Source organism: Camellia sinensis, chromosome 6, assembly GCF_055761805.1.
Source record: "Camellia sinensis isolate YWXY chromosome 6, ASM5576180v1, whole genome shotgun sequence".
Taxonomy (NCBI): Eukaryota; Viridiplantae; Streptophyta; class Magnoliopsida; order Ericales; family Theaceae; genus Camellia; species Camellia sinensis.
This window is the reverse complement of record NC_138966.1, coordinates 85799890-85811911: the sequence shown is the minus strand read 5'-3', so window position 1 is coordinate 85811911 and position 12022 is coordinate 85799890. Positions and strand designations below refer to the sequence as shown.

Here is a 12022-nt window from a genome sequence, read left to right as displayed (position 1 = left end):
TCACCTATATAATTTAGGCCTCGTTTGGCAAGTGGTTGTTTTATTCAAAAAGTTAAAAAATTACTAAAAAAAACTAAAAAGCAAACAACTTATACAAAAAAGTCAAAGATTTTCTTTTCTCTTCACTTTTTGCACATCTTTTTGTGAAAAGTCAAAAGATTATGCCAAACATGTTAATTTTTTTTACATTATATTTTAATCAAAAAAATCAAAAAGTTACTAAAAAAATCTATTCCGAAAGGAAGTCTTATTGGAACATAAAATAAAAATAATTAGACTGATAAAAGAAAGCATTTTATTTGTGAATTAAATAAGGGACTGCAACTCCCCACTGTTAGATTCGAATTGGTACATCAACGGTCCACAATTAGATAAGCGCACTCTTGACAGTCTGACCCTCATCAAGTTTAGACGAGAGAGAGCCCTCGAGTTTGATAACGAACTACACCCCAAAATCGGATCCAAACCCTAACCCTAACCCTAATCCTAATCTGACGGAGGAAGAGGAAGACGACGATAACTGAGCTTTGATCATGGCCTTTTCTTCTCGCCTCTTATCCAAATCGAAACAGGTTCATTCATTCATTTTACACATCTATTCACCTACATCTGCAAGCTTTCTGTTCCTGATTCATGTGCTGTTGATTCAGAATTCATGTGAATAACTCATTCCTTGATTTGATTTACAGGGTTTGTGGTTATGATCTGATCTATTATTTTCTCATGTAGATAGATGATAAGATATGTAGATATCCTAATTTGGATATGTAAAATGGAATCTGTAACTATTGTAATTTTTTAGGTTTTCTTTTTGTTATGATAGAAAGCCCTCTTTGTGCATTCTAATTTTGATGAGCAAATGAAAACAAATTTCTAGTTTAAAGGAGAGATTTGGTTGTATCATTTTGATTTTAAAATTTGTTATATTTAACAAATATGTTTTTGGGTTCACTTTTATTAAAGCCCTAGTTATAGTCAAATGGGACAATGCTAAGTTACGTCAGAATTTTATTTTTCTTTTTGGAAGATATCCCCATATTCAATAATCTGTATCGAAATCAGTTTTTTCTTTGAGGAAAAATTAAAGAAGAATAATAAGCATGGCGGTCTTCATTTTGTAGATAAAAAAACTTGTTGCCCTTGCATTGCCAATGGAATTTTAAGGAATATGTTTGTTCCAATGATGCAGCACACATGGCAATGTTTTCGTTAAATGCCATATTTGTTTTTTTTGAGCATCTATATTGTTTGACCTGCTATATGTTTATTTATTTTGTTTTGGTTGTACAGTTGTATTCTGGCCACATCCTGCTGCAACGGGAGCATGCGGTTCCTGTCCGTTTCTTTGCCAAAGAAGCCGCTCCTCGTCCAGCCCTTAAAGGAGATGGTTAGTGTATATGGAGAGTTTCTCTCTGTCTCTCTCTCTCATAGCAATCACATGTACATTTCTCTATCAGTGATATCATTTATTAGCAGGCTTAATACATATCATGTAAATGCAACCTTTCATCATTTTGTGGAAGTCCACATATGTGTTCATATTTAGTACATATATATGAATACATGTTTGTGCATGTGTTTTTCCTCAATAATCTCTTTTAGAACCTAGGATACTGTGGAGTTGTGTATATATCATACATGCTAAGAGAATCGACAAACCTTTTTGTTGGGCCAAGTGGCCCTTTCACACATGTCAATATTTAGCGCCTGTTTTTAATAAATTGATAAACTTATGTGTGCTGGGTAAGAAAAGAAAATAAATGAGTGTTTTCTCACCTCTTGTTTGGATAAGTAAGAAAGATAAAGAGTGTGAATTCCCAGTTGTGTTGTTTGGTTAGACTACATAAGAGGAAAAGAGAAAGAAAAGGTTGTCTTAGGGGCACTGCTCTTTACATATATATTATATATTGTAAACACCAACACCCACACCCACACCCACACCCACACCCACATAGGCTCTCTCGCTCTCTAACATCACTTTTTTACAATGGACAGACCAAGATTAATTACAAGCTCCATTTCTTTCATTTTACGAGTTTTGTTTTAGTAGATTTCTTGGACTTCTCTCTCTCTCTCTCTCTCTCTCTCTCTCTCAAACCCTTTTTTCCAATGGTTCAATGTGATTATATAAAGATTCACTTCTGAGCCGGCCAACAAAGAGAAGGTAGCTGTAGATTTTATTATCCATAGTCTTAACTACGCTTTAGAGGAGCTCATGAGAGAGAGGACACACAGGAATCTATCCCTTCTTCTACATGGGCGCTAGTCCTCATGGGAAAGCTACCCTACCTTTTCACTTTAAAATCTGGAAGGCACTTTAAGGCAACTTACAGTGAAGAAAGGACAATCAAAGTCATGAGTCGAAAGGAAAGGAAATCTCGTCTCTTATGGGGAAAAAATATCATTCAAATCCTAAAACCAAAAAAAATATGTAATATATACATTTTTTTGTTGGTTTAGTTGACACCCCTCATTCTATGTAGCATCACCCTTGGACACATTCCTAAAGGGTATGTACGTGTGTGTGATACACGAACACCTCGTAGACACTCGTTTCAATTTGTTGCTGTTTTTTATCTTCTTCTTTTTTTTATTTTATTTTATTTTTTTGTTGGAAACATCACCCAGTGAATGGAAAAGATTTTTGAGATGCCACAGTGAATGGAATTTTTTTTTATTTTTATTTTAATGATGATGATGTTACATCATTACGATACAGTGAATTGTCCTGTAAGGACATTCAAGTGGCCTATATCGTTATAGGAAAGTCTAATGTCTCTTATTACAGGGGTTTAAAGAATCGATTACGATTTAGTAAACTTAGTCATAGAAGTGGCCAATAACTGAATATTTCATGAAATTTTAAAAAACTCCTCATATATGTGGGGCCTTTCAAATTTTTTGTTGAGGAGGGGTGGGGGCAATGTCCCTGCTGGCCACACCCCTGTATAGAGGGATGTTATTATTGCAATCGAACCCTGCATTTAACTATTTGAGTTGCTGTAGTGTATCTAATCATTAATTTTTTGTCAAAAAAATAAAACCTTAAGATGTTGAGAGTCTTGTGAGGTTTAGTGTAATATTGATAAATTTAAATGATTGAGGAATTATTAGGATTCACATTTACCTGATTTGATTTTCTTTCTGTTTCCCATGTTTATAAAAATTGATAGATGAGATTTTCTTCCCAGCAGTTCAATGAATTTAAGAGCTATTGTTCTACAAAATATTTTACGTCTTCTCACCAATTTATGAACGTTGTTTGATTTTTAATGTTTGTGGAAATTAGTAACTATCTCTAACAAATGAATTGTATTTGAGCTGAAAAGAGATGCTGAAGAACATTTTCTTGGAGGTTAAGAACAAATTTGAGACTGCTATGAGTGTACTACGGAAGGAAAAGATCACAATAGACCCTAATGAGCCAGCTGCAGTTCAGCACTATGCGAAGGTCATGAAGACTGTTAGAGAAAAGTAAGTTCTTCATTTATTTATCTCTTTATTTCTCCCATTTTTTTGTTTGTTTCAATAAAAGATGGCTCTTTGTTGCAGACAACCCTGTTGTGATTTAAGAAAGAACAATCACTTGTTTTAGTCTCATGAACCCATGCGTGTTACAATTCATCATTATATCACATCCTTGTAAATGTTTATACACAACCTTAAATAGTTTTCTTTTGGTTCACTGCATAAAGCTTATATAATTGGAAGTGACTTCATTTTTCAGTATGGGTATATCAAAAAGGGAAACGTTATTGGAAAAGAAAGCAGAAGATTATCGGAAATAATGAATACTTCAATATAAAGGGAGAAAAGGGAATACCATTGAGAGGTAAAAGATTGACCAAATAACTTTGGTGCATTGAACCTGGACAAGCACAAGTTTCTTGATGGCATTTAGTTTTTCAAACTATAATCTTGGCCAGCACAACTTATTGAGCTGAGCCTTCAAGTCCATTGTTAGTGAACCAGGTTTGGTTTGAATAGCTTCCACTGGAAAAACTTCAGCACAAACTGAGCATTACATGGATTGATTTGGTTTGGCTATGGTTCACGGTCCATGCAACCCAATCCAATCCAACACAACCCAACCCATTCTAGTTTGTCCGAAGCCATTCTGGAACCCATCGATTAATTCATGAAAAGAATATATGCATTGGATACCATATCCTTAGATGTCCTAACGTTTGATTAACCTCATTTTTAAACTTCTAAATTTGATAAATTGTACTTGAGTCTTTGACAACTAGCACAGCCAGTCAATATATGTCAATTAGTTTGAATTTTGTAGCTAAAATGATATGCTCTTCTGTAGCAACCAAAGTAGTTGATGCATTATTCAATACTTCATATTCCATTGCACCTTAAGAACAGTTGATTCCATGATAGATGCTGCAGAAAATCCATATGAAGACAGTAATATTACTGCTTTGTTAGTGGAGTCTAATTTACTTGATATGGAGCCTAATTTATTTGATAAAAAAAAGAAGCCCAAATAGTACACATTAATGTGTGTGTTTGGGAGGAGAAAGATTGGGTGCACACCTAACTTTTGGCATAGTGCACAAAGTGGTTGCCTCGAGACTTGAACTCATAACCTCAAGGTTATTAGGCCAAGGTTTTACCATTGAGCCAATGGTCACCCCTAATTTACTTGATATGGAGTATATTTCTATTGAATAAGACACCACATAGTAGATGGCAATAACTTAGCAACATGATGGAAAAATTGTAACAAGACTTCTTGTCGCTTAATTACATACGGCCAATTGTGAGTTCGTGTCGATTTTTGTCTTCTCCAACAGCATTAACAAGTACCTTGGTACTTTCTTCTTAAGAGGCATTTGCAAAATTGATCATGGATGCACGTATGTGAGCCATATTTTTAATTTTTAATTTTTAAATTCCCATTTGTTTTTAATGGATCCCTGTGTTTCTCAAATGTGTATCTGAGGATATTTGTGGCCATAAATCAGTTTGACCACACTTGGATGGATTGGATAGCCATATTCCATCGACTTCTTGTCCCATGCTTGGGGCAGCACAGCGAATCAGATAAAATTATCCAGAAATGATCATCTCTGCTTCTGGGGGATAAAACAATCTCATGAGATGGTGGTTTAGAAAAGATGGCTGCCATGGGAGAAAATGATTCACTATAATCCCATGGTATCAATTTCAAAACCTCTACTCTTTAACTGCCATGGGAGAAAATGATGAGAGGGCTGCTTTGCTGAATAACTGCCAACAAAGTTTTCCTTGAGCAAACTTTTTCTGATCACTGATTTACTCTTGTTTATTCATTTTTTCCCTGGCTTTTGTGTGTGTGTGTGTGTGTGTGAGAGAGAGAGAGAGAGAGAGAGAGAGAGAGTGGTATCTATTTGTTCTTTTCTTCTCTTCTTTTTCTTCCTTTTTTTTTTTTGTGTCCGTTTTTTTTTTTTTGGAGGGTATATGTAGTTGTGCTTGTATTGTACTCATAAGATACTGATACTCCTTTGTTACTTGACGACACTACACTACATGATACTTGTTAAATGTATCGAGAATTTGAAAGTAATTCTTTTTAACTTTATAGTGTTGGATACCAAGGTTGTTAAAACCAGGATCCTAGGTAGGATCGATTGTTGGGAGGGACTTGTGGATTGGATTGAGGATCGTAAGATTCTACTTTTAATATAAAAAAAAACAAGAAAATTATTAAATAATTTAAAAATAATTAAAGAAAAATGATAAATTTGATATAATGCATTATTTATGTTAATATAAATTAAAGGAGATGTTTGGAGAAATAGTTTATAGTCAAATTTCTTATATAAATATACACATATACATACATATATAAAAAACAAATAATAATAAAAAAAATTAGTTGGATTGGGATCGTAGTGTGATTCTACATGATTTTATGATTAGGAGATCTTACTGAATTTAAGATCCTAGTGCGATCCAAATTGTTTAGCCCAACTAGAATCTCAGAATCTTAAGATCTTACAATCCGGATCGAAATCCTGAAAACCATGTCGGATACTTCCTACTTACTCAAGGTAAAGTATCCAAAACATCTATGAAATCAAATTTGGCATTTTTTTGGTATATGGAATTGAAAGGGTGGTTTCCCATACTTAGCATACATATTACAGAAGAAAAATAGGGAAATAATGAGACCATGTCAAATTCGGTCCAAGTTCATGCTTGTATACTATAATTTAAACTTTTGTGTGAATATGTTAAAAAGTTTGAAATTGAGAATATTTGATTGATATATTATATATAGAATGATAATTGTCACAATATATTGTGGCCATGCATACGTGCATGCGTATGGTACATACATAAATAGACATATCCTTAAAAAAGTCCTAGGAGAGGGTGAATAGGTCACTTTTTTATTTTTTTTTATCAATATCCCAACTTCCTTTTTTTTATTATTATTGTTCAACTCTTGTAAATGTACGAGGTTGAATTTGAGCCTTTTTCTAGTCAACCAACTTGAAAGCAAGTTGATAGTTCTAGTTGACCAACCTCCCAAGTTGGTCAACCAAGATGACTAGATGGACGGTAGTGGTCACTCTTCATGGTCTTCCTATTCTCGATCTTGTCCAAAGCAATCTTAGTGTTGATGAAGTTCTCCGGTAGCATCTTTCATGCTGATGAAGCTCTCCCATGGTTCCCATGTTTTCAAAGCTCTAAGGCTTGTCCAATGTGCTATCTCTAAATGGCAGTGGCTTGGTTTCTATCTAAGGTGCACAGTATATAGGAATGAAATTGCCAACCAATGCTAGTCCTAGCATTAACATATCTGCCTCTGTATCCTTGACATATTCGTATCCTACTTTTTAAGATTATTTCATAATTGTACTTCATTTTGTGTCTATATCATATCGTTACTGTACTTCATATTTGTGTCGATATGATATCAAAACTGTACTTCATTTTTATGTCCATGCTTCATAGATTATTTTCTTTTCTTTTCCAAATCTCTTGTATCACTTGAATTTATTATAATTTAGGTTTAGTTTTCTTTGAAATTTGAAGTACCAAGTGGAGTTTGGTTTTGATTTGGGAACAAGTAGGTCCTATAATCATGAATTTTGCTGTTAAAATTGTAAAAACTAGTACGGTAAATTACACTAATACACCTTTTGATAATTTCAAGGACACCCCTTCATGTTTTTACTAGACAGTATATGCAACACTTGTTCGTTAACTATCTGTTAAAACACTAGATTGAAAATGATAACATCATTGTTTTAAAGTTTTAATATGACGAACTTGCCCTTATCCAACAAATTTCAACTAAAATCAATTTTCAAAATAAAGTAAATGTAATAATTGAGGTAGGGAAATAATGTAAAAACATTTGCTTCTGTTAAGCATCATTTGCCACAAGTCAGAACTCAAACCAGGGTTTTTGGTTAGTGTGTCTAAGTTAGTACTACTGACATTCCCATATGATTCGTCCACAAATTTGGGTAAACTGTGATACTCTATGAAGCATGGACACGGCAGATTTCATGCCGTGGCAGTGTCTGACACGGGGACACGCCGGGTGGCGTGTCCCTTTAATTTAATTATTTTTTTACAGGGGACACGGCGGAGACACGCGTGTCCACCAAATCTGGACGTGTGTCCAAATCTGGACACAAAGAGCTAAAAAGAAGAGTAAAGGAGAAGAGTAAACGTCTTGAAACAAACCTGGACTTCGATCCAGTCGACCCGCCTGTCGGTTTCCATGACTTCGACCACCGTAAGCTGTCGACCTTGACCGCTATCCCCTTTCCCTTCGACGATTCGGTTGCCCTTCTACTTCGACGAGCTCTCTCTCTCTCTCTCTCTGTCGCGTCTTTATCTTCTTTCAGCTTCTTGATTCATATATATATATATAAAACTATTATTATTATATAATAATAACTGAAAGTATTATTATTATTATAATAGTTAAAGTTATTATTATATAACTATTATATTATATAGTAGTTATTATACATATAATATATTTATAAGATAATAAAAAATACATATTATAAGATAATATATACTTATATATATTAATAATAAAAAAATAAACACATGTATGTGAAATAAAATAAAAAAATTTATTGGAACACATTATTTAAAAAATATAATAAATAAATAAAATAATTAATGTGTATTAAAATAAAAATATTTATAAAAAAATTAAAAAATCTGCTGTGTCCCCTGTCATGTCCGTGTTCCCATTTTTTTAAAATTGTTGTATCCGTGTCCATGTCCGTATGTGTGTCTATGTCCGTATCCGTGCTTCATAGGTGATATTCTCCTTAAATTACAAATGTTTGAGCTGTATCCATTCATTGTCTCCATACGAACTATTCCATACGAACTATACCAAATTGATTCTTGTCCAAATAGCTAACAGAATTTACACACTACAAATTCAACCAATTATAGGCCAAACACTAGACAGGAAAATGGTGTGTACAATTTCCTATCCTATCTGATTGGAATTCCCATCTAGCCATTCAAACAAGGCATTTGTTGATTAGATTGATGGATGTTGAACAAGTTTCTACATAAAATTTACATATTTCCTTGAGTTTGATCAATTGAGAAGAGTGACATATTTACCATGTACTATGTTATTGTTGTATGCTTTCTTGCAGTTCTCTTATATATCTCTTAGTAGCAGGGAACTCCTACCGGGGTGACGTTTCTTACTTAAAAACTCGATTCCACACTTCCAAAAAAGAAAATTGTAAGAAACTCCCTCTCAACCGAGGTAGAACCTCTCCAACATGCAAATCTCAAAGAAATAAAAGAAAAACAACTCAGACTTTCTCTAGGACTTCGTATTCACAGAGTATTTATTTATATTTAACAAAGAGAATTTGTAGTTGACATCAATATCTATAATTACAACTATGCAAATTCTCCCCCGCCCCCCCAACTTTTTTTTTAAGAATATAATATTTCATATATCAAATTTATACACGCTCCCATAGGCGTGCCCAAGGAAGGGATGGATATTTTATATGTTGCACTTAGGGCAATTGCATCTTGTTTTCTTTGTGTTCAATTGAGCTTCTACCCATGTCACCATTTGGATTGATAATGCATTATATGTTATGGCATTGTATCATTTCAGGGCAGACTTGTTCTCAGAATCTCAAAGAATTCAATACACCATTCAAACACGAACGCAAGATATTCCAGATGCCCGAACATATCTGTTGACGCTGAGGGAAATTCGAATCAGGTGTCTGCATTGCTTGAATTCTGTTTTTTCTCAGTCTCACACTTCTGCACTTGTGACTGTCTGTCTTAACACCTGTTTTCCCTACCTTGCCATATGTGATACTTGCATGTAATTGTGACTGGACATCAATTTTGAGTTTTCTATTTTACGTAACACAACAAATATGTTGACCAGCTATGTTATTAAAACAAATAATTTAATTTGGTCTTAAAATCTGTATTGTCTGCTAGAGTGTTAAAATTTGCCTGCTTTACTAGTTAATGATTATATCATGCTTGAAGCTTGTCCTTGCACCCGTTAACAACTTTTAGTTTTGCTGCTGACAACCTCATTTTCTTATGTTTGAACTCATTGCATTTTTTATTAATATTGTCATTTGTCCTTCCTATATTGATTCAATAATCTCTTTGTTGCAGGAGGGGCCTAACTGATGAACTTGGTGCAGAGGCTATGATGATGGATGCATTGGAAAAAATTGAAAAAGAACTTAAGAAACCACTCATGCGGAATGACAAGAAGGGAATGGGTCTTCTTATGGCAGAATTTGATAAGATCAATAAGAAGTAAGACCATCTCACGAATTGAATGTTCTTTTCTTTGAGGTGGTCAGGTGTGCTTAACCCACAGACCCTCACAGATGGTAGAATTTTTTTTGCCTGTTTTTGCATGTACATCCGATTTTACTTGCGCCAATTTCTGGGGCTGACATAGACATGTTCAAATGGAATCATCATTCTTGTCATGTCCACTTCTGTTCTATGTTTCCTGTGGTCCTTGTCAGCATGTCTGTGTGTAGTTCTTGGAAGTCTTCAAAGTAAAAAAAAGAAAAAAAAAGAAAAAAAAAGAGAAGAGAATTAGAAGGGAAAAAGGGTGTAATAAGTGAACATGCCTGAATGACTAAAAATAGAGTAATAAATGAAAATGCCTGAATACCAATGATTGGAAAATTATGGGTTTTGTGTTTATTTTCATGCATTAATAAAATAATTGCCTTGAATGATCTATAGTCGCTTCCTAAGTTTCGATAATGAGGAAAACAAGGTTATGCAGGCTTCACAAATTTTGTTTTTAAGGGAAAGGATAACATGTTTGTTTCTCTTATCAGACTTGGAATAAGGAGGGAAGATCTGCCGAAGTATGAAGAACAGTTGGAACTCAAAATTGCCAAAGCACAGTTGGAGGAGCTGAAGAAAGAAGCTGTTGAGGCAATGGAAACTCAAAAGAAAAGGTATGTGGCTTGTGATGAACATCTTACCTTTTGATACACCATAATCTTTCTTGACTTGTTGATTTTAAGTAAAGCAGTATGAGATTCTAGATGCTTGTCATCTCCAGAAGGTATTAGTGTTTTATGGCTCAGAGCTTCACATTCTTTTAGATGAGAGATACCAGTCTCATACTGAGGGTTGTGTTCTGAGAAAAGCTGATGTCAGATTTGTATGAGTTGATTGAAAGAAAAAGAAAAAGAAATTACTTTTGATCAAAGAGTTTCCAACCCCCAAATTTCCTTGTGTAGATTTTTTCATTTTGGATCTGGTGATGTGGATCAGTTACTTGCCTTGTTGATATTGTTCTGATTATAAAGATTATAAGATGGGTAAATAAACCTTGTGCCAAGCTGAGTTGAGCTCAAGCTCAATAAAAAAATGGCAACCATAGCTTAATATAGTTGGGAAGCTAGCTCAAGTTCAAACCGAGCTCGAACACCTTTCTTCCTTCACTGAACTGGGCGTTAATAGCCAAGAACCTGGCTTGGCTAGGTTCATATGCAGTCTTAGTGGTATATGTGCTTCTGACACATCATCACTAATTTTGAGAAAGCACACAACTTGGTGATTATACAAAAATCTCGTGGGGGCCAAAGATTCACTGGTGGGTGAACGAACTGCACAGTGACACTGAAGTTTGGTTGCAATATCAATAAGTGAATTGAACAGTATACCATATTGCTCCGTACAACGGTTCATTTTTACCCCGCCGTGTTGGTAGATACTTGGCTTCTAACCCCACGAGGGGAGCTTCAGGCCCATGACCCTTGCATTGAAAGGCTGGGTTGCTGCCAACTGTTATTATACCCATAGTGTGTGTTCTGCTTCAATTACTATGCATCTGTCTGCACCATCTACATTTATACAGGTTTTTTTTTTGATTTCAAATTGATGGAATGGTTTCAATATATTTCAGGGAGGAATTTAAGGATGAGGCGATGGCTGATGTGAAGTCATTAGACATCCGAAACTTTCTCTGAAGTTGAGCTTCTTGGTTAGTGCTTTGCTCTGCATTTTGCTTTGCATTTAACAGTTGTTAGGATACTCTTATCCAGCAATTGTTTGAAGAAAAGAGATTATACCTCTTCAGGTATTTGTTAAAATAAAAGGAGATACTGAATTAATGTTTTGGTCATTTGTATGTGTCCGGTCTGTCTTTAACTCCTTGCACTAATTGGTTGGCGATATCCGACCAGGGTGAGATTTGAAATTGCAGTTGAAGTGCTGCCTCTTTTTTTTTTTTTTTTTTTAAATGGCCTACTTTTGTTTTAAGTTTCTGCTATATTACATGTGGATTTTGAAGCTGTCTTGTTTGATTGAAATTATTGATTGCCTAGGGACCTCTTAAAAAAGAGATTTAATCCTAGATTTATTGTTATATAAGAATAAATAAATTTGATAGACTCTGCCAGTTTTATATACTTTTTATATACGTACTATAAGAAAGTGATGGATCACAGCCCGCCAAATCCCCGTTCTCAATTTTCCACAATCTTAAAAAAAAAGGGGATTAATTACA

The 12022-nt window shown here is 34.4% G+C and overlaps 1 protein-coding gene across 1 annotated transcript; it reads left to right on the top strand.

The window, feature by feature from the left end:
• Positions 1-288: 288 nt before the first annotated feature.
• On the top strand, positions 289-11805 carry MGP1 (MALE GAMETOPHYTE DEFECTIVE 1). Its single transcript, XM_028258602.2, has 7 exons — positions 289-572; positions 1291-1387; positions 3330-3474; positions 9125-9235; positions 9652-9798; positions 10341-10463; positions 11420-11805. The coding sequence occupies exons 1-7, from the start codon at positions 534-536 to the stop codon at positions 11481-11483; spliced, it is 726 nt and encodes a 241-aa protein (XP_028114403.2). The 5' UTR covers positions 289-533; the 3' UTR covers positions 11484-11805.
• The last annotated feature ends 217 nt before the right edge of the window (positions 11806-12022 follow it).

Coding starts and splice junctions, on each gene's coding strand:
- MGP1 (XM_028258602.2), top strand. CDS start 534: ATGGCCTTTTCTTCTCGCCTCTTATCCAAATCGAAACAG. Junction 573..1,290: donor TCTTATCCAAATCGAAACAG/GTTCATTCATTC, acceptor TTGGTTGTACAG/TTGTATTCTGGCCACATCCT. Junction 10,464..11,419: donor ATGGAAACTCAAAAGAAAAG/GTATGTGGCTTG, acceptor AATATATTTCAG/GGAGGAATTTAAGGATGAGG.